The sequence below is a fragment of the Plecotus auritus genome, assembly GCF_963455305.1.
Source record: "Plecotus auritus genome assembly, chromosome: 8".
Lineage (NCBI taxonomy): Eukaryota > Metazoa > Chordata > Mammalia > Chiroptera > Vespertilionidae > Plecotus > Plecotus auritus.
This window is the reverse complement of record NC_137782.1, coordinates 3,334,993-3,357,525: the sequence shown is the minus strand read 5'-3', so window position 1 is coordinate 3,357,525 and position 22,533 is coordinate 3,334,993. Positions and strand designations below refer to the sequence as shown.

The following is a 22,533-nucleotide window of genomic DNA, read 5'->3' as shown; positions in this document are numbered from 1 at the left end:
CCACATGCGGCCCGCCGAGGACATGGATCCGGCCCGCCGGGTGCCGCTGCCTGTCCTGCTTAGCAGCCGACGCGTCCCGGGCCCGCAGTGCGCATAGGAATTAGTTCATAGTTGTTTTTTTAAACTATAGTCCGGCCCTCCAATGGTCTGAGGGACAGGGAACTGGCCCCCTGTTTAAAAAGTCTGAGGACCCCTGGTTAAGTTATGGATATTGTCAGGATTCCGGATCCTTATTTTCCCGAGCCCTGGTTCTTCATAATTAAGATAAACAAATGTACATATATACACACACACACACACACACACACACACACACGCACGTATAGTGTTTCTGGAACACTGTTCTGTGGTAGGTGAGCCAAGCTGTAAATAGCACATTGTATTTATCTGTTCATATGTTCACACTGAGAGGTCTCCCTTGTGTGAAATTCACTTTTGCGTGCGGTATGAAGTAGTGGGTCTTCCTCTATTCACACCCTTCCCCGATCTTATATACAGAACACAGCCTAGTCCTAAGAACACGTGGGCGGCGATCATTTATCAATATAATTTCTACTTTTCTGAACTGAAATGTTTCCTTTGTCAATTATGATATTTCTGTGGATTTTTAGGTTTCATTCTTTTCCTCTCTCCACTTTCACTGGGTTAGCGGCTGAGAGGGGCAGGGTAGCGCCAGGGTCAGGAATGGCTGTTCTGACACTTGGTTGTGGTGGAACTTGGACAGTGTATTTGACCTCGCAGCCCTCAGGGCCCCGTTGTAAGGTGGTTCTGAAGATCGAATGGGCTGCCCCGGCCGGCGGGCTCAGTGGGGGAATCACCCTGGACGCCAAAAGGTTGCACGTTTGACTCCTACTGGCTGGCAGGTGTGATCCCCTAACTCAGGTGTGTTCGGGACGTGACCGATCCATGTTTCTTTTTCACACCAGTGTTTCTCTGTGTGTGTGTCTCTGTGTGTGTTTCTCTCTGTGTGTGTGTCTCTGTGTGTGTTTCTCTGTGTGTGTGTCTCTGTGTGTCTGTGTGTGTGTTTCTCTCTGTGTGTGTCTCTGTGTGTGTGTCTCTGTGTGTGTGTCTCTGTGTGTGTTTCTCTGTGTGTGTGTCTCTCTCTGTGTGTCTCTGTGTGTGTTTCTCTGTGTGTGTTTCTCTGTGTGTGTGTTTCTGTGTGTGTTTCTCTGTGTGTGTTTCTCTGTGTGTGTTTCTCTGTGTGTGTGTCTCTGTGTGTGTTTCTCTGTGTGTGTTTCTCTGTGTGTGTTTCTCTGTGTGTGTGTTTCTGTGTGTGTTTCTCTGTGTGTTGTGTCTCTGTGTGTGTTTCTCTGTGTGTGTGTCTCTGTGTGTCTCTGTGTGTGTTTCTCTGTGTGTGTTTCTCTGTGTGTGTGTTTCTGTGTGTGTTTCTCTGTGTGTGTTTCTCTGTGTGTGTGTCTCTGTGTGTGTTTCTCTGTGTGTGTTTCTCTGTGTGTGTTTCTCTGTGTGTGTGTTTCTGTGTGTGTTTCTCTGTGTGTTGTGTCTCTGTGTGTGTTTCTCTGTGTGTGTGTCTCTGTGTGTCTCTCTGTGTGTGTCTCTGTGTGTTTCTCTGTGTTTCTCTCTGTGTGTGTCTCTGTGTGTGTGTGTCTCTCTGTGTGTCTCTCTGTGTGTGTCTCTGTGTGTGTGTCTCTCTGTGTGTGTTTCTCTGTGTGTTTCTCTCGGTGTGTGTCTCTCTGTGTGTTTCTCTGTGTGTGTGTCTCTCTGTGTGTTTCTCTGTGTGTATTTCTCTCTGTGTGTGTCTCTGTGTGTGTTTCTCTCTGTGTGTGTGTCTCTCTGTGTGTGTCTCTGTGTGTCTCTCTGTGTGTGTTTCTCTGTGTGTGTGTGTCTCTGTGTGTTTCTCTGTGTGTGTCTCTCTGTGTGTGTTTCTCTCTGTGTGTGTCTCTGTGTGTGTGTTTCTCTGTGTGTGTGTGTCTCTGTGTGTTTCTCCGTGTGTGTCTCTCTGTGTGTGTTTCTCTCTGTGTGTGTCTCTGTGTGTTTCTCTGTGTGTGTTTCTCTCTGTGTGTGTCTCTGTGTGTTTCTCTGTGTGTGTTTCTCTCTGTGTGTGTTTCTCTCTGTGTGTGTCTCTGTGTGTTTCTCTGTGTGTGTTTCTCTCTGTGTGTGTCTCTCTGTGTGTGTTTCTCTCTGTGTGTGTCTCTGTGTGTTTCTCTGTGTGTGTTTCTCTCTGTGTGTCTCTGTGTGTGTTTCTCTGTGTGTGTGTCTCTGTGTGTGTGTGTCTCTCTGTGTGTGTGTCTCTCTGTGTGTGTCTCTCTCCCTTCCTCTCATTCGGTCTTTACCGTTTTAAGTACTTTACATGTATTAACTCATTTAATCCGCAAAGGAAAGCCATCTCCATTTTACACAGGAGAACACCAGCGCACAGATGGGCTCAGCCACGGTGCCGGAAGTGATCTTAGCCAGTGCTAAAGCGTCCCGGTCCCAGCAGCCCGCGGCAGAGCTGGGCTGTAGGTCTGACAGTGGTTGAAATGCAGGTAAAACAGTTTGAAGGCAGGATTGCCACCCGGTTCTATCTTGTATGTGCATGAAGCTCAACCTTAAAAAAAAACCACACGTTTTCTATTGCAAAATATTGTGCGTGTCGAGGAGTATATAAAGCATGTATTTTCACAGCTTAAGCAATAAAGTATGTAAAATATGTCAGCATAACTACCAGCCTCGTTAAAACCTGGGAAGTCTCCAGGGTACTGTTCCCATCCCCTCCCTCTAGACCAGCGGTTCCCCGTGGGCACACGCCCCACAGGGGGGCACTCTGACTTGGAAGGGGGGGCGATTCGAGAATGAGTTATTAACTGAATTTTTTGCATTTCTTATGGTTCCAGGGGCCTCAAATACAGCATATAAATACAAATAGTGACGTATTTATGCAGTTCAGTTCTCTCTCATACATTTTGAAACTTTGCTATTTTTCCATATCACTTCGTATTATTTTTTAACCATTTCCTAGTGATGTCTTCCTCAGCACTTCAACTGTCCTTTTATTTTTGTCTTTTGTGGATGCCATGATATTTGGAAGCTTGTTTAGACCAAGTTCATGGCCTTTTAGGCTCCCTCCGCGTGAATAGGAGCTCACTTTTTGAATAAGAAGGATTCTATGTCACGGGGGAGGGGGGGGCGGGGGCAGCATCAGGGTTTTAGAGATGCTTTAGGTGGGGTGTGGCCAGAAAACAGCTGGGAACCACTGATCTAGAGGTACCGCTATTTTTGTTTTTCTAGTCGTTATTCCTTGCTTTTTGAAAGTGATTTTGCCACCTCTGCGGATATTCTTTTTTTTTTTTTTTTAAATATATTTTATTGATTTTTTACAGAGAGGAAGGGAGAGGGATAGAGAGCCAGAAACATCGATGACAGAGAGACATCGATCAGCTGCCTCCTGCACACCCCCCACTGGGGATGTGCCCGCAACCAAGGTACATGCCCTTGGCCGGAATCGAACCTGAGACCTTCCAGTCCGCAGGCCGACGCTCTATCCACTGAGCCAAACCGGTTTCGGCTGGAGATTGGTTTTTATGTTATTTTTTAAATATATTTTTATTGTTGAAAGTGTTACAGATATTTCCCATTTTCTTCCTCTTCCCCCCCCTCTCCAGCCCCTCCCTACCCCCCACCCCAGGTCCCCACCACCCTATTGCCCGTGTCCATGGGCCATGCATGTAAGCGCTTTGCTTTCTCTCTTCTTGTGCCCCCCCGCCCCCCCACCCCCCACGTGGAGGTGTTTGTTGGCCTTCCCTGCTTCCTGGAGATGGCCGTAGGAACCCCAGCCTGTGGGGTGCTTCCTGGAGATGGCAGTGGGAACCCCAGCCTGTGGGGTGCTTCCTGGAGATGGCCGTGGGAACCCCAGCCTGTGGGGTGCTTCCTGGAGATGGCAGTGGGAACCCCAGCCTGTGGGGTGCTTCCTGGAGATGGCCGTGGGAACCCCAGCCTGTGGGGTGCTTCCTGGAGATGGCCGTAGGAACCCCAGCCTGTGGGGTGCTTCCTGGAGATGGCCGTGGGAACCCCAGCCTGTGGGGTGCTTCCTGGAGATGGCCGTAGGAACCCCAGCCTGTGGGGTGCTTCCTGGAGATGGCAGTGGGAACCCCAGCCTGTGGGGTGAAGTCTGGCCCTTGCCTGTCGCTTGGCCTGGTGGGGTGTTCGCACGCGCTTTGGGGAACATGGTCCCGCCGCGGCTTGTGTGGTGTGTGTCCCGGGCCGGCGAGCCTTCCGGGCAGTGGGCTCCTGTGAGGAAAGCTCATGTGTGCGCAGTGCTTAGTGTGGGGAGGCGAGCCCTTCGCGGGCATTGTCTCCGGTAATCCTCACATCAGGCCCCCCCACCCCCACCCCCACCCCCACCCCCTGGGAGGGAGGCGTTTTCTCCCCACCCATTGTACAGAGGTCTGGACAAAGCCAGTCACAAAGCCTTCACCCACAGGCTCTCCACGGGCGGTGGCGAAGGGGTGGGAAGCGGTGGCACCAAGATAAGTCTGTCTCCTCACCCTGTGAGGGCTCGGACTTTGGAAGGAGGACTTGAGGGATCGCAGTGTCCTGGAGCAAAGTTGGGCCTTCGGAGTGGGAAATCGCCCAGAGGAGCCCAGGTAGGCTGGGCCACCGTGGAAGCAGGCGGCCTCCGTCCCTGCCACGCGCCCGGGGTGGTGGCATGAAGAGAGGGAGGGACGATGCGTCCTGGCTGGTTCTGTGAGTCGCCCTGCTTTTTCTGATCTCAGCTTGGCCCAGCCAGTTCCCCAGGGGCACGTGGGCCTGCGCCCCGCCACGGGCTCCCCACGCACGGGAGAAGCTGGCTGTCGCCCCCAGACCTTGCGAGTCCATCTTCGTGGCCCGTGGCGCCGCTGGCAGTACCAGAGTTTATTTGGCTTCTTGTTTGATCTCTTAGCCTTGGCCTTTAAGTATTCAGTAATGCTGAGTCCTTGCGAGGTAATTGGGCGTCTTTGAAGGGACCTAATAAATAGCGCTTCTTATCCATCTCCGTTGTGAACCAGTAAGACAGTAAGAGGGTGAGCAGATAGGGAACTCAAATGCAATCTTCATTGCTGATAAAGGCTCGCTCGGAGAATGTGCTGAAATGTGTCCGGTCTCAGAACCGGTCCCCCCACCCGGCCCAGCACCGCCTCCCGCCCGCAGGCCCTGCCTCTGCACGTCCCCCAGGGCTTAACGGTATTCGCAGGGCATGGCAGGCTGGCCCCCAACAGAGAAGCGGTGAGGGGGTGGGAGTGGGGGCTGGACTCTGTAGGCCCAGGTATTTCATCCAGGGGGGTGGGGGAGCTCAGCAGAGGTGAGGAGTGGCATGGCTCGTGTAGCGCCCTCTGCCTGCATGCAGGTAGGGAGAACAAGGCTCCCAGGGACCCCCAGATGCTGGATTAAATGTGGAGTGTCTGTTCTGAGCCCTTGGGGGTGTGCTCCTCTGCCAGCACAGGGATGGCCCTGGGGGGGAGGGCATGGGCTGCTGGCAGGACAGTCTTGCTCCCAACCTCCTGAGCTCCTAGAAGATGGGGAGCCTTACTGTCTACAGAGCCTCCAACCTCAGGGGCCTGCAGGCCGAGGACGGCAGTGGAGCTGGCGGGGGGGGGGGGGGAAGGCAGTGGAGCTGGGAAGAGGGCAGTGGAGCCGGGGAGAAGGCAGTGGAGCCGGGGGGGGGGGGCAGTGGAGCCGGGGGGGGGGCAGTGGAGCCGGGGGGAGGGCAGTGGAGCCGGGGGGGGGGCAGTGGAGCCGGGGGGGGGCAGTGGAGCCGGGGGGGGGCAGTGGAGCCGGGGGGGGGCAGTGGAGCCGGGGGGGGGGCAGTGGAGCCGGGGGGGGGCAGTGGAGCCGGGGAGAAGGCAGTGGAGCCGGCGGGGGAGGCAGTGGAGCCGGCGGGGGAGGCAGTGGAGCCGGGGAGAAGGCAGTGGAGCCGGGGAGAAGGCAGTGGAGCCGGGGAGAAGGCAGTGGAGCCGGGGGGGGGCAGTGGAGCCGGGGAGAAGGCAGTGGAGCCGGGGAGAAGGCAGTGGAGCCGGGGGGGGGCAGTGGAGCCGGGGGGGGGCAGTGGAGCCGGGGGGGGGCAGTGGAGCCGGGGAGAAGGCAGTGGAGCCGGGGGGGGGGCAGTGGAGCCGGGGGGGGGGGCAGTGGAGCCGGGGAGAAGGCAGTGGAGCCGGGGGGGGGCAGTGGAGCCGGGGAGAAGGCAGTGGAGCCGGGGGGGGGGGCAGTGGAGCCGGGGAGAAGGCAGTGGAGCCGGGGGGGGGCAGTGGAGCCGGGGGGGGGCAGTGGAGCCGGGGAGAAGGCAGTGGAGCCGGGGAGAAGGCAGTGGAGCCGGGGAGAAGGCAGTGGAGCCGGGGAGAAGGCAGTGGAGCCAGGGGGGGGCAGTGGAGCCGGGGAGAAGGCAGTGGAGCCGGGGAGAAGGCAGTGGAGCCGGGGGGGGGCAGTGGAGCCGGGGGGGGGCAGTGGAGCCGGGGAGAAGGCAGTGGAGCCGGGGAGAAGGCAGTGGAGCCGGGGAGAAGGCAGTGGAGCCGGGGGGGGGGCAGTGGAGCCGGGGGGGGGCAGTGGAGCCGGGGAGAAGGCAGTGGAGCCGGGGAGAAGGCAGTGGAGCCGGGGGGGGGGCAGTGGAGCCGGGGGGGGGCAGTGGAGCCGGGGAGAAGGCAGTGGAGCCGGGGGGGGGCAGTGGAGCCGGGGAGAGGCAGTGGAGCCGGGGAGAAGGCAGTGGAGCCGGGGAGAAGGCAGTGGAGCCGGGGGGGGGCAGTGGAGCCGGGGGGGGGCAGTGGAGCCGGGGAGAAGGCAGTGGAGCCGGGGAGAAGGCAGTGGAGCCGGCGGGGGAGGCAGTGGAGCCGGGGAGAAGGCAGTGGAGCCGGGGGGGGGGCAGTGGAGCCGGGGAGAAGGCAGTGGAGCCGGGGAGAAGGCAGTGGAGCCGGGGGGGGGCAGTGGAGCCGGGGGGGGGGCAGTGGAGCCGGGGAGAAGGCAGTGGAGCCGGGGAGAAGGCAGTGGAGCCGGGGGGGGGCAGTGGAGCCGGGGAGAAGGCAGTGGAGCCGGGGGGGGGCAGTGGAGCCGGGGGGGGGCAGTGGAGCCGGGGAGAAGGCAGTGGAGCCGGGGGGGGGCAGTGGAGCCGGGGAGAAGGCAGTGGAGCCGGGGGGGGGCAGTGGAGCCGGGGGGGGGCAGTGGAGCCGGGGGGGGGCAGTGGAGCCGGGGGGGGGCAGTGGAGCCGGGGAGAAGGCAGTGGAGCCGGGGAGAAGGCAGTGGAGCCGGGGAGAAGGCAGTGGAGCCGGGGAGAAGGCAGTGGAGCCAGGGGGGGGCAGTGGAGCCGGGGAGAAGGCAGTGGAGCCGGGGAGAAGGCAGTGGAGCCGGGGGGGGGCAGTGGAGCCGGGGGGGGGCAGTGGAGCCGGGGAGAAGGCAGTGGAGCCGGGGAGAAGGCAGTGGAGCCGGGGGGGGGCAGTGGAGCCGGGGGGGGGCAGTGGAGCCGGGGGGGGGCAGTGGAGCCGGGGGGGGGCAGTGGAGCCGGGGAGAAGGCAGTGGAGCCGGGGAGAAGGCAGTGGAGCCGGGGAGAAGGCAGTGGAGCCGGGGGGGGGCAGTGGAGCCGGGGGGGGGCAGTGGAGCCGGGGAGAAGGCAGTGGAGCCGGGGAGAAGGCAGTGGAGCCGGGGGGGGGCAGTGGAGCCGGGGAGAAGGCAGTGGAGCCGGGGGGGGGCAGTGGAGCCGGGGAGAAGGCAGTGGAGCCGGGGGGGGGCAGTGGAGCCGGGGAGAAGGCAGTGGAGCCGGGGGGAAGGCAGTGGAGCCGGGGGGAAGGCAGTGGAGCCGGGGAGAAGGCAGTGGAGCCGGGGGGGGGCAGTGGAGCCGGGGGGGGGCAGTGGAGCCGGGGAGAAGGCAGTGGAGCCGGGGGGGGGCAGTGGAGCCGGGGAGAAGGCAGTGGAGCCGGGGGGGGGCAGTGGAGCCGGGGGGGGGGGCAGTGGAGCCGGGGAGAAGGCAGTGGAGCCGGGGAGAAGGCAGTGGAGCCGGGGAGAAGGCAGTGGAGCCGGGGAGAAGGCAGTGGAGCCGGGGAGAAGGCAGTGGAGCCGGGGAGGGGGCAGTGGAGCCGGGGGGGGGGCAGTGGAGCCGGGGGGGGGCAGTGGAGCCGGGGAGAAGGCAGTGGAGCCGGGGGGGGGCAGTGGAGCCGGGGAGAAGGCAGTGGAGCCGGGGGGGGGGGCAGTGGAGCCGGGGGGGGGCAGTGGAGCCGGGGGGGGGCAGTGGAGCCGGGGGGGGGCAGTGGAGCCGGGGAGAAGGCAGTGGAGCCGGGGAGAAGGCAGTGGAGCCGGCGGGGGAGGCAGTGGAGCCGGGGAGAAGGCAGTGGAGCCGGGGGGGGGGCAGTGGAGCCGGGGAGAAGGCAGTGGAGCCGGGGAGAAGGCAGTGGAGCCGGGGGGGGGCAGTGGAGCCGGGGGGGGGCAGTGGAGCCGGGGGGGGGGGCAGTGGAGCCGGCGGGGGGCGGAGGCAGTGGAGCCGGGGAGAAGGCAGTGGAGCTGGGGGGGGGCAGTGGAGCTGGGGGGGGGGAAGGCAGTGGAGCCGGGGGGGGGGCAGTGGAGCCGGGGGGGGGAAGCAGTGAAGCCTGGGGGGCAGTGGAGCCAGGGGGGGGGCAGTGGAGCCGGGGAGAAGGCAGTGGAGCCGGGGAGAAGGCAGTGGAGCTGGGGGGGGGCAGTGGAGCCGGGGGGGGGGCAGTGGAGCCGGCGGGGGGCGGAGGCAGTGGAGCCGGGGAGAAGGCAGTGGAGCTGGGGGGGGGCAGTGGAGCTGGGGGGGGGGAAGGCAGTGGAGCCGGGGGGGGGGCAGTGGAGCCGGGGGGGGGCAGTGGAGCCGGGGGGGGGCAGTGGAGCCGGCGGGGGGCGGAGGCAGTGGAGCCGGGGATAAGGCAGTGGAGCTGGGGGGGGGCAGTGGAGCTGGGGGGGGGGAAGGCAGTGGAGCCGGGGGGGGGGCAGTGGAGCCGGGGGGGGGCAGTGGAGCCGGGGGGGGGAAGCAGTGAAGCCTGGGGGGCGGTGGAGCCAGGGGGGGGGCAGTGGAGCCGGGGAGAAGGCAGTGGAGCTGGGGGGGGGGAGGCAGTGGAGCCGGGGGGGGGGCAGTGGAGCCAGGCGGGGGGGAAGCAGTGAAGCCTGGGGGGGGGCAGTCGAGCCGGGGGGGCAGTCGAGCCCCAGCGTTAGGACACACGCCAGTCCCAACCCTGGAAGAGGGATCCCCGGCGAAACTGTGCCCCGGACGGAGCGTGTCCCCCGGACGGAGCGTGTCCCCAGGTGCCCCCAAGACCAGCGTGGAGAGCCAGCGGTGTCTGAGGGAGGTGACCTGCCGTGTTTTAACCTTTCCGGAAAGCTGATCGGGCCGAGCCTCCCGCGCTGATCCGTGACCTTTGACCTAAACAGAGTTCCAAGGGGAAAGGAGGACTCAAAGATAGTGACTCTGCTGGGTGAGAAAGGAAGGCACCCGAGAAGGCGGGGCTTGTCACCACGGTGGGCATTTCTGAGTCTTGCCCCTCAGTGGCAGTATCTCACTGTCCCTTAGAAACAGCAAACACCGCCGGCCGGTGGCTCCGTGGTGGAGCGTCAGCCTAGGAGCCAGGAGGTCACGGTTCGATTCCCAGTCAGGGCTCCATCCCCAGCATGGGGCGTGCAGGAGGCAGCCGATCAATGATTCCCTCATCGCTGATGTTTCTATCTCTCTTCCTCTCTGAAATCAATAAAAACATATTTAAAAAATATAAATAAGAACAGCAAATATTGTTCTGTTCATTAGTGTCCTAGAGGTGGAACTAATCCCCTTTCCTGGCCTTAGGGTCTCTGCTGACTCAGGCCCGGGGCCCGTGGTCCCTCCAGAAGCGCCGACCTGCCTCGGCCCTCATCAAGCCATTGGCTAAGGCAGCAGGGGTGGGCAAACTTTTTGACTCGAGGGCCACCATGGGTTCTTAAACTGGACCGGAGGGCCGGAACAAAAGCATGGATGGAGTGTTTGTGTGAACTAATATAAATTCAAAGTAAAGGAGCGGAGGGGAGAGCAAGAGAACCCTTTGCTCTTTCGGCTCCACGGGCCGGATAGAACAGCCGAACAGGCCGGATCCGGCCCGCGGGCCGTAGTTTGCCCACGGCTGGGCTAAGGTCACGGTGAGCCCCTCTTTTCTGAGGTCCTGGGCCTGTAGCCTTCCCTGGGGTCCGTGGTGGGCTCCAGGCCCTGCCTCTGTACCCAGCCGCTTCCCTGGAGAAAAACCACCGTAAGTTGTGGTCACACATGGAGATCAAAACGCCCCGTGGCTTAGGCAAGGCTCTTGCTGCTGAGAGCCACCTGCCAACTCTACATCCAGCCACACTGCACGTTCAGGGCGCCAGCCAGCCCGGCCCAGGACGCGCCCGGCCTGCATCAAGCCCCTTCCCCTGCCCATAGCCCCGGGGCCGCCCTGAGGGTGTCCTTCCCCAGCCTTGGACTGCCTTTCATTTCCCACGGTCCCTGGGGACTACAGAATGCCAGAGTCTGTGATGGGACCCAGGAAACGGCCCCTCTCCTCCCTGCGCCCAGGTCTGAATCGGGTGGAACGTACGCCAGGAAAGTGAACTGTCAGGAAAGGCAAATGCCACCAAGGTGCGGACCGAGGCCGGCTGGAGGTGTGCCTTTTCCCTGTGGGGCTGGCCTGTCTGTTACTAAAGGGAACCCCAGACATGCTCCCTGAGTTGTAGGCAGTGATGACCCCTCCCCCCGCCCCCTGACACACACACACACACACACACACACTCAGGCTGCAGGGGATCTGTGACCTCCCGGCGTGGAGAGGGAGGCCACCGGGCTTGTTTCTGTGGGCCTGTGACTCCCAGGCGGCCCGGGGGACCGGGCAGGGCGGGCCGCCCGCTTTACGCCAGTCTGAGATGAGTTCAGGCTCCGCCTCGGCTCTGTGGGGTGTAAGGACCCTTTTACGCCTTAAACATTACCGAGTCCCCCAGCGAGCTGCTAGAATGTGGGTACTATTCATCAGTGTTCAGCACACTAGGAATCAAACTGATAAAACGATGTAACCTGTAATTCCCTTAAAACTATGAAAGCAATTACATATGTGACACGGATACTGCAGTGTGGCTGGTGTTTATGAACTGTGGGGCGCGGCTACAGCGTGTGGACAGGCTCAAGCCTCGGACTGATGAGAGGGCACAGTCCTCTCATGGCCACGTGCAAGTCCCAGCGTGGAGGGCAGGGCCCTTCCAGCACCTTGACAGCCAACAGCTCTAGCTGTCAGCTTGAACCTGTAGTTGTCAGCTTGAACCTGTAGTTGTCAGCGTGTGGCCCAGTGGTACAGGCTGCAAGTAAACAAAGCTCGATCAGGTGCATGTAGTTGAGTAGGATGGAAACCCACGAGAATGCTGTAAACATCTCGACCACGCCCTTTGCCATGTGGAAATCTGGCTATCAAATAAAGACTCGGTTTGTGGGCACTGTCGCTGTCTCTCCATCAGAGATGCAGCGTCTCACCGAGACCCAGCTTTCATCCTCTTGTCTGTCTCTTCTCGATCCTTCACCGCCCCCCTCTCAGGCTCACCCTTGGCTGAGCTGGCGCGGCACAATGAACAGTTGGCTATATTTTCCAAAACACGTATATACTTACGTGTTCAAACATGTAATGGACTCCCCCTGATGCCTCGGCAGGGCCAGACCAAAGGACTTCTGGGGCCTTATAGGGCCTGCGGGCAGGGTGTTCCCCACCCTGCTGTCGAGAGCCGTGCCTGGGTACGCGTCATGCCCTGTCTCTCGTATCGGAGTAGCATCTTTATGAAGACATTGGGGTGTCCCATTAGGTCTTCTTGATACAGAAAGTCAGGAGGAGTGACTCCATCGAGATGGAATTATTAGTTTATTGAAAATGAAATTAGTGGGAAGAAGAGGGTGGTGCTCTTCTGTTTTTGCAAATCTCATGGCCAGCTCAATCGGGGAAGGCCGTTGGTTCCCTGCTTCTGTGTTTCCCGTGTGAGGGCGTCACGTGTCACGCCGCCTCTGGGAAGTGGCATTTCACACCGTGAGAGAAGGAGAGCGAGAAGGCACGTGATGTCACAGGTGAGAGTAGTGTCGCGCTTTTGGATCCTCTGCAAGGACCAGCCCCCCTTGGAGAGCCGCCGTGCAGGGTACGCTGAGTGATGGGTGGGTGGAAAGAGGTGGGGTGTGGGAGTTAGCAGAGTTCCTTCCCCGTGGGAAGGGTTCCAGCAGGGGGGAAGCATTCCCCTCTCCGGTCACACGGTGGACTTGTACTCTAGTCTCACCAAGGAATGCCTGGGAGGGGAAAAAGGAAGAGCTGGGTGCTTGGGGGACAACATGCCACTGGTGCAGTTAGAGTGGACGGTCACCAGCAGAGCCCCAGAGTGAGCCAGGCGGCGGCCAGCCAGGAAGGAAAGGCTGTATCAGGCTTGGGCCACTTCCAGGCGTGGAATTCTTAGCCAGGATCCTCAGATGCTCCCGATGCGGAAGAAGACGGAGAGGTGAGGGCACTGAGGAGCCCGTTGGGGCTTCGGGGAGTATTTCAGAGCCCGGCGGTAGGAGTGACCTGGGGGAGGTCGGAAGGCAGAGCCAGTGGGCAGGGGCGGCTGGAGAAAAAGGCTCCTGGTCACGGGGACCTAAAAACGTGGTGGGCCCAGGGCTTTAAAGCTCACCGCGTGGGAGACTGGAAACGTGTTAACCAGAACAAGAAGCCACGTTGCCCCGAGTTCAGAGCTGGAGCCGATCGATGGCCTAAGGCGCACAGGCCCGTGACGCCTCCGCTCCTGTGACTGTCCTGTGACTCTCCTGTCCTCAGACAAGGTCGGGCTGCAGCCCAGCGGGAGGAGCGGAGCAAATGCTTGTCAGAGGAAACTGAAGCTCAAGATAGGTGAGCTGATTGTGCCCGCGGGCGGCTGGGCAGCCAGGCCCCTGCCCCAGGCTTCCTGCCGATGGTGGGCGCTGGCCACGGGCCTCCGCGGGACCACGGAGAAGGGGAGCCGCCCCGCAGGGCCCATCCCCACAGGGCCGGTGCGCTGGGTCCCAGTTACAGACAGACAAGGATCCGGAAAGGGAGGTTTCGCATCAGAGAGCCCCACGCGACCTGGGGCAGGACTCGCCCGCTGATCATTCTGGAAGGGTGGTGTGGTTTCAGTTTCCATTGCACACAGGGACCGGGAGACAGCAGACAGCGTGGCCTTGGTAGGAGCCGGAAGGATAATCGCGTCGTGATTCCTTCTGTGGTTGCCGCGTTATCAGGCCTGCAGACCAGGCGGGAGGAGGATGTGCCACGCCTGGGGTTCCGGAAGGTTTCGGAGAGGGAGGGACAGCCGAGTGGCTGAGTGTGTGGCTCTCGTTAAATACACTGACCCACCCACATCTCTCCAGACTCTAGTCAGTGAATCCTGCGCTGGGATCTAGGAATATTAGACAGAGAACCCAGATTACCTGCTATGCTGAGCCAGTTCGGGCACTAAATGACCTCACTCCGATGTGGAATCTAACGAACAAAATGAACGGATGAACAAAACAGATCCAGAGACACAGACGCGTGGAACAGACTGTGGAAGCTCAGAGGGAAGATGCGGGTGGGCGTGGGGGTGGGGAGGAAGAGAACCCGTGTGCCTATATGCATCACCCATGGGCACTGACAATAGGGGGGTGAAGGCCTGGAGTGGGGGGCAGGGGTGGGCTAGAGGAGGCCAATGGGGCGGAAAAGGGGACATTTGTAATACTTTCAACAATAAAGATTAAAAAAACCCTATAAAAACACACCAATAAATACATAGAATTCAGGCGTCCTCAAACGACGGCCCGCGGGCCACCTGCGGCCCGCCGAGGACATGGATCCGGCCCGCCGGGGGCCGCTGCTTATCCTGCTTAGCAGCCGACGTGTCCCGGGCCCGCAGTGCGCATAGGAATGTGTTCATAGTTTTTTTTTTAAACTATAGTCCGGCCCTCACACGGTCTGAGGGACAGGGAACTGGCCCCCTGTTTAAGAAGTTTGAGGACCCCTGAATAGATAAATGGGCTGTAGGACTGATATACTGGGAGTTAGATTCATTTATAAACGTGTTAATCCCACGACTGCTAACAGCTACGGCCCCGCAGAGCCATGTGCCAGACTGTTCGGAGTGCCTCACTCGCTCGATCTCATCCACTCCCCACGCTGCCGTGAGTGGGTGCTGTGCTTGTACACGCTGTGCACGTGGGGACGGGACTTCTCTGAGGGCACAGCCAGTAAGGGATGGGTGGGGTCCAATCTCAGGTCGTGTTGTCTGGCGTGTTGAAAGTCCGTGTGCAAACTACCCACGCCTGCCCCTCAGAGCCTCTGTGGGAGCCCCTGCAGAGCGGGGGGGGGGGGCTTCTTTCTGCCAAGGGCCACTTGGAGATTTATAACCTCGTTCACGGGCCGCACCGAATGACCACCTTAGAAACCAGCCTGCTGTTGGGGGTCAAATTTGTAATGAACTCCCCCTAGTCGCAGGGGTCCTCCAACTTTTTAAACTGGGGGCCAGTTCCCTGTCCCTCAGACCATTGGAGGGCCAGACTATAGTTTAAAAAAAAACTATGAACAAATTCCTATGCGCACTGCGGGCCCGGGACGTGTCGGCTGCTAAGCAGGACAGGCAGCGGCACCCGGCGGGCTGGATCAATGTCCTCGGCGGGCCGCATGTGGCCCGCGGGCCGTAGTTTGCCCAAGGCTGCCCTAGTGCCTTGGCAGGGCCAGACCAAAGGACTTCTGGGGCCTTATAGGGCCTGTGGATAGGGTGATCCCCACCCCGCTGTCCAGAGCCGTGCCTGGGTACACGTCATGCCCTGTCTCTCGTATCTGAGTAGCATCTTTATGAAGACATTGGGGTGTCCCACTAGGTCTTCTTGATACAGAAAGTCAGGAGGAGTGACTCTATCTAGATGGAATTATTCCTTTATTGAGAGCAGGTCTTGTAGGGTTAAATGTGAATTGTCCTTCCCTGGAGCCCTAGATCAGCAGCAGAGAAACGGGAAGCCGTGACTTAGCGGTTGCCTGGTGTAAGCCATCGGGCTGACTACGACCCCAACGTCAGTCAGCAGGGCCTCTGTGCTGCGCCTCTTGCGTGCCATGAACGCCCCTTCCCTCTTCTTCTCTCTCCGGCAAACTTGTCATCCTTAGAGACGAGCCTGCCTGTCGCTCCAGCCCTGGCGATGGTTTCCACTGCAGGTCTGTGGCCGCCGTCTTGCTGCTGCGTGCGCATCTCGTTCCTGATGGTCATCGTTTTGGATCATGGTTCTTGGTTTGCGCCACCCACATCCAGGGTCACTGAGCTGGAAACGTGGGGTGGCCCCGTTTCCGCCCCCGCTCCTTCCATGGGGCGTCGTGTCCTCGGGGAGCCCTGTCCTTCTTAACTGTCTGCGTGCTGACACGGTCGGCCCCCTTTTCATTGCTGCAGCCCCTGCCTGACTCAAGTCTGTGCCCTGACTCGTCTCCCAGCTGTCCCCTGTCCCCCCTTGACCTCCTGTCCCTCCTCACCGCCCCCCCCCCACATTTCCCAGGAAGCATCAGAGAATTCTCTATCAAACACCACCCACTTCTGCTTAAAATCTGGCTCCCCCAAGCCAACAGGATAACCCCCAGGCCCCCACCGTCTAGGACAGCTGTGGGCAAACTACGGCCCGTGGGCCAGATCCGGCCCGTTCGGCTGTTCTATCCGGCCCGCGGAGCCGAAAGAGCAGAGGGTTCTCTTGCTCTCCCCTCCGCTCCTTTCCTTTGAATTTATATTAGTTCACACAAACACTCCATCCATGCTTTTGTTCCGGCCCTCCGGTCCAGTTTAAGAACCCATTGTGACCCTCGAGTCAAAAAGTTTGCCCACCCCTGGCTAGGATCTAACCCTGTCTAACGCTCCAGCCCCAACGTTTGACTTTCTGCCTGGCTCCTTGGACTCCAGGGACACTGTGCTCATTGTCATTCCCCAGGCGGGACGCTGTCTCTTGCTGCCTTGTTCCAGCTCGGGCAGCGCTGCCTGGATGGCTTCCCGCCACCCCCACGCCAGCTACTCCCCCACGGCCAGCTACTCCCCCACGGCCAGTTACTCCCAGGCCCTGTGTGGGAGGCCCCCAGGCCCTGGTGCCCTCTGCATATCTTCACTTCCCAGTCTGCAAGAGCCATTGCAAGCACTCAGCTCTTTATTTTTGTTCCCACGTTAAGCCTTGAACTTCTTAAGGGCAGGGGGGCGGCTTGTTCCGTTTCCAGCGGCAAATGGACAGCTCGGTCCATGTTTCTTGAGAGAACTGTGATGATCGGTTGTACTTGGAAAGACTATGGTTTATTTAGAATCTTGCCTCTTCCTCCTCCCCGATGGGAGGGCTCGGGGATTCGCTGCGACGGGAGAACCTCTTTGCTCCTTTGTAAAATGCGGATCGCCTCCTGTTCTACAAAACCGAGCACGCTCCCTCAGGGGTCGGCAAGCCACAGTCCCCATGCCTGCTTTTGCCCGGCCCAGAGTGTTTTTCACCTTCTTAAAGGCCCGCGTGCTTTTAGAAACAATCAAAAGAAGAACGACGTGCTTTGACGCTCAGAAGGAAGTGGCATTCCGAGTTCAGTGTCCGTAAAGTTTTATTAGAGTGAACGGTGCCCTGTTCCCGTGTTTCCGATGGTCTGTGCCTTTTTGACGACATCAGCAGGCTGGCGTGGTTTCAGCAGAAATCCGAGGGCCTGCAGAGCCGCAAATATTTACTGTCTGGCCCTTTTACAGAACACACCGCTGACCCCGCTTGTGGGGCGCGGCTACAGCGTGTGGACAGGCTCAAGCTTCGGGCTGATGGGAGGGCACAGTCCTCTCATGGCCACGTGCAAGTCCCAGCGTGGAGGGCAGGGCCCTCCCAGCACCATGACAGCCAACAGCTCTCGTTGTCAGCCTGAACCTGTGGCCCGAGCACGTGGCCCAGTGGTACAGGCGGCAAGTAAACAAAGCTCGATCAGGTGCGTGTAGTTGAGTAGGATCGAAACCCATGAGAATGCTGTAAACATCTCGACCACGCCCTTACGTTGCCTCGTGGCATCTGCTATAAAATAAAGACACGGCTTGTAGTCCGCGGTGCTGTCTCTCCATCCGGGAGCAGCGTCCCACCGAGACCCAGCTTTCTTCTCTTGTCTGTCTTTTCTAAGCCTTTCAGCCGCCCCCCCCCCCCCCCCCCCCCAGGCTCACTGACCCTGGCTGAGCTGGCGCAGCACCTAAGGCGCCCTGGGGCTGAGGATGCCATGGCCTGCCAGCCCGCCTCACCCGCTTCGTTCAACGCTAAGAGAACGCAGGTGACTCACAGCCTCACCCTGGCTGCGGGCACCTTGCTGAGGGGCTGGGTCTCTCACATTCTAACTTCCAGGGTGTCCTCTCCGCCCGGGAGAGTGGGGAGTGCATGTTGGGGGGAGCCACGCGCTGGGGCTGTGCTTTCTGGAAGGGAGGGTGTTTCAATAAGAGTGTGGGGAGCTGTTTGAAGAGAAGGTGAGCTTCCCACTGCTGGAGGGGCCAAAGGGCAGGAGGACACCCCTTTTTCTTGGGTGTCACCCTTGAGCCTACTGACATTTGGGGTCGGTAATTCGCGGGGGGGGGGGGGCGGGGGGAGGCCTCCTGGGCCCTGGGTGATGGTTGGGAGCCATCCTGAGCCCTAGCCACTAGAAGCCACTAGCACCGCTCTCCCAGCTTCAGCAGCCAGCAGCGTGCCCGACCTGCACTGCCCCAGAGTCTCCGATACACCGCTGCGCATCCCGTCTCCTTCCTCCGCTCTGCCTCCCCTCTCCTCAGCCTGCCTCCACGCCTCCTCCCCCGTGGTGGGGTCCCCCTCAGCGCAAGGGCCTCAGGAACGCATGCAGAGGCTGCGTCTTGTCTGAGGGCCGGGGTCCGGTGAGGATGTGCTGGGCTGGAGGGGCCGCGGGAGGGCTGAGTGGTGAGCGCGGGGCCTGGCAGAGCTTCCGGCACCAGGGGGTTACCTGTGTAGGTGAAGGGAGGTGGCCAGGCTCACTTTCCAGATTGAAGTCTAAAAAAGAAACATACTTGTATTAATTTATATATTTTAAAATATTTTTATTTCAGAGAGGAAGGGAGAGGGAGAGGAGCATCAGTGATGAGAACTGGTGACGGCATGCAATCAGTGTTCAAGCCCGCAACCTGGGCCTATGCCCTGACATGGTATTGAACATGACCTCCTGGTTCATAGGTCAACGCTCAACCACTGAGCCAGGCCTGCTGTATCCCTACCCTTGAAACACACACACGCGCACACACACACTTTGGACAGGTTGCTTTTACTCGGTATAAAACACACTATATCCTGCAGTGAATGTACGCATCGCCGTCTCGTTTTTTAATTATCGGAGTAAGTAGTGACACACACGTCCCCAGTCAGAGCGTGAGATGAGGGTTCGAAGGCTGTGTACACTGTTCTCGGAAAGTGAGGTTAGCGATGCCGGAGTGGGGCCCACACGCTCCCGGTGCCCCCACCTCCCCGCCCCCCCCCCCGCAGGTCCCGGCTGGTTCTTCAGCCACAGGAGCGGGTCATGGGGAGGCCCAGTTCCCAGGAGAAGCGGGATGATGTGTGTGATTTACATGTGACTGGGCAGGAGGAGTGGGGTTGGCTTCTTCCACGCCGGTTATCCGAAAGCTTCGCCTCCTGCCTCCACATCCCCGGGGTCGCCGTCGGGGAGGGGACGAGGGGGTGTTGGTGCGTGATCGGTCGGGGAACAGGAGGCGGGCCACGGGCCGGGCGGAGGTGCAGCACTGGACACGCTGTTTTCTGTGTTGCAGGCTTCCGCAGGGGCCTCCGGGGAGGTCGCCACGTGCAAGACGGGCTTTCCCGAGGACGTGTACAGCGCCGTCTTGTCCCAGGACGTGCACGAAGGACAGCCTCTTCTCAACGGTACAGTCTCCGCTCTTTGTCCGCACAGCGTCCGCGCCCTCGACCCACACGGGCCGCCCATCAGCTCTGCTAGCCAGGGGCAACTTCTGGGTCACCCCAGGAGCGTGCAGGGACCCCGTGTGCGGGTCAGGGGACAGCTCCCGGGTCCCCCAGGCGGTGTTGGGAGGCTCTTGATCCCTTGAAAACTCCCTTTCCATTTTTAACTTACGGTGGAGGCCATGACTCGACTCATTTTTATGTTTTCTGCACATATTTTCTTATTTTGCAGAATACTTAACCAACCATCTGATTCTAAATGGTCTTAAAAGTTATTTACAGCTACAATCCACTTACCGTTTTGAATTAAAGAAATTACTGTGATATTCTGTTTGGTAAAAGATGTCCAACTTTAATATTTAGTTCGGTTATAACGAACAGCTTTAGCGGGTCAGGTCTGAGGCAGGAGCGTGAAATGCGTACTTTGGCTGTGACATTGTTTATAGACGTTCCCCATAGCTAATTTGGTTGTTGCATATGTGAATGTCCAATCTAGATTCATCTCCTGCTTAAATATGGATCAAGTTCGTGTATAGTTATTGTATGAAAACCTGTGCCATATGGATAAAACCTGAAAGAAAACGTGAGCGTCAAAAGCAAAATTGACCCCCCCCTTACCTCTAATTGAAATAAAAGATTGGTTAGTTGAATTTTCATGGACTTACTTATCATTGCACAAAATGTCATTGGAATGTGAAAGCAAGAAGAATTGATTAGTAAGTTGTATTTAAATTCTAACTCCCCACAAACCGTGCATCTCTCTGAGGTTGTTCTGGAGAGCTAGCTGCTTTTAGAAAAATCTGTGCAACCTCAACTAATTAATTTACACAGGACTCTACCACACAGCCCTAATTGAAGTGTCTGCAGCCCTAAAGAACTTTAGTGGGGCAGGACTTCAGAATACCGTAGACGGAGAACTTGGAAATGTTAATGGCCTCTTAGCTACTCACATTGTTTGCTGCAGGTTGTCATTTTATTTCATTTGTATTCTGATTGTGATTTGCTCACATCTATGTGACCTTTCTGAAGCTGATTTTTTTTTTTTTAAGACATCTTCTCATCCCTGCCTCATTACATGGTATTTTAATGAGTAAATATTAGATCAGCCTGTTTCAATATTGAATTGCTATCTCATCTGATGGGTAATGGTTAACAAGATAGAGGTTTCATTCCAATCAAAACGTGTAGATTTGGTCAAGCTTAATGTGAGTCTTGGAGCTTTTCTACACATACGTCATTTTCTTTAAATCCTTAAAACCATTAGGTGGCACCCGAGGATCCATGTGACCTGTAAATATTACTTGAATACTGAAAAAAAAAAATAATTGATTCGGTTTTATAGAATCATTCAGGTGGATAAAAAAATGTCAGTGGAATTGGTTGCATTTTGGCAATTTTATTTTTTTAGATTCATTTTTAAATGAATAATTCCTCCTACTCTTATTCCTAAGAGCTTGAATTTATTGGTTGCAAATGAACATATGGTCTGTCAGTAGAAACCATTGATTTAAGATGAAATACCTTGGCATGTTAAACAGGTTAAAAAATGAAAGCCTGTTTTCTAATTACCCGATGATGCTGGTGACAGTAGAGCATGGGGATAGCTGCTTGCCAGTGTCTTTTGCGTGTTATCCGTACACTTGTTATTTTCCTTGAGCTCCACATGCGGAAGATTGGAAATGCTTTTCCAGGCGTCCTCAAACTACGGCCCGCGGGCCACATGCGGCCCGCCGAGGACATGGATCCCGCCCGTCGGATGCCGCTGCCCGTCCTGCTTAGCAGACGACGCGTCCCGGGCCCGCAGTGCGCATAGGAATTTGTTCATAGTTTTTTTTTAAACTATAGTCCGGCCCTCCCACGGTCTGAGGGACAGGGAACTGGCCCCCTGTTTAAAAAGTTTGAGGACCCCTGCTTTTGACTCTGTGTGGGAGCCGTCACCAAGAGAAGTGTGTGTGGTCGTCTCTGGTAGAATTTCTTTACATCCCTGGGCCCGGTTCTTACTGTTTTTATTTCTTTTAGCTTTTTTTTTTTTTTTTTTTTTTTTAAAAACTCTTCCTTTCATGACACATTATTTTATTTCTATTTCATTCATGGAATATGTTAAAGGATACCAGCATCTCAAAGCTTAAAACATAAACTTCAAAATATTGATCCATAGAAAAATTCTTTCCGGGAGGGAGAAAACAGACTTTTGTGATACATCGACATTCCTTTTCCCAAGAGTGTGTCGCTGGCTGAGTTTCTTCTGGAGAATCGTTACTTAGAAGAATTCCAGGTTTTTGTCTTTTGTGTCTTAGCGTTGTTTTTTAGTGGGGCGGTCATCCGAAGGTGCATCTGTACCCTGGACCCAAGTACCATGCCGTGATGCTGAGCATGAAATCTGTGGCCTCCGAAGTCTATTTACCTTACACCCTGAGGCTGCAAGGCGTCTCTGCTGGGCCGGTCAGAGGGAGCGCTTTGCCATGGTTTGGGGCAGGGGTCCTCAAACTTTTTAAACCGGGGGCCAGTTCCCTGTCCCTCAGACCGTTGGAGGGCCGGACTATAGTTTAAAAAAACAAACTATGAACAAATTCCTATGCGCACTGCTGGCCCGGGACGCGTCGGCTGCTAAGCAGGACAGGCAGCGGCACCCGGCGGGCCGGATCCATGTCCTCGGCGGGCTGCATGTGGCCCGCGGGCCGTAGTTTGAGGACCCCTGGTTTGGGGATTTACCGTGTTTGAGGAAAGAGGTCACTGTACCTAAGAAATAGGCAACAGTCCCCAAGGCATCTTCATGGCAAGTCCTACCCTGTGACGGTCCACTTGAGAGTCAAGAGTTAGGTTGAAGCCAAAACCGGTTTGGCTCAGTGGATAGAGCGTCGGCCTGCGGACTGAAGGGTCCCGGGTTCGATTCCGGTCAAGGGCATGTACCTTGGTTGCGGGCACATCCCCAGTGGGAGGTGTGCAGGAGGCAGCTGATCGATGTTTCTCTCTCATCGATGTTTCTAGCTCTCTATCCCTCTCCCTTCCTCTCTGTAAAGTATCAATAAAATATATTAAAAAAAAAAAAAGAGTTACGTTGAAGTTATAACCTGTAACCGTTGCTGAAGTTATAACCTCTAACTGCTGACGTTCCCTTTAATTTCCCGTTGATGACGGCGGGGGGTGGAGGGGCGTGCTTTCATAGGGCACATCGCCGGCACACTAGCCCTCGGACGGAAGTGTAACATCCTGGTCCACAGATGCCCCGGAGGCGGGTTGTTTTACAGACGGCTCCGTGGCAGTCTTTGTGACGGTCCTGGAAACCACTCGGCATGGGGTGGAGACATAGGGGTACGCGTAGTGTCGGAAGAGCTGTGGGGAAGAGATGTCAGAGCTGGGCTCGAGCTTCCCAAGGGTTCCAACCTCTCGGACCTCACGGGCCACCAGTGGCCTGCGGACCCCGGCTGGCGCCCGCCGGCTTAGCAGCATCCCCTTGTCCCCACCCCGCCCCGTTTTATGTTTTGCCGGGGAGTGACGTGGAGAGAGGATGGACCCAGTGAACCAGCTCTGTCCCGCCCGGCGCTGTGCCAGCTGCATCGGCATGTTTCTCTGTAAAAGCCTCAGGAGGGCAAGTGCGTTTGGCGACGGACCTTTATGTCTTCTGTTGGCTGTTCCCACTCCTCCGGAAACCGCCCCGCGTTTAGACACGGGCCGTGCAGGCCTCT

The 22,533-nt window shown here is 57.9% G+C and overlaps 1 protein-coding gene across 1 annotated transcript in view; it reads left to right on the top strand.

Annotated features, from left to right (window-relative positions):
• Nucleotides 1-22,533, top strand: part of CDH2 (cadherin 2) — a 235,702-nt gene that overhangs the window by 13,585 nt on the left and 199,584 nt on the right. Inside the window, exon 2 of the mRNA XM_080685267.1 lies at nt 18,700-18,811. Within this exon, the coding sequence (XP_080541393.1) occupies nt 18,700-18,811 (112 nt within the window). The remainder of the gene's footprint in view (nt 1-18,699; nt 18,812-22,533) is intronic.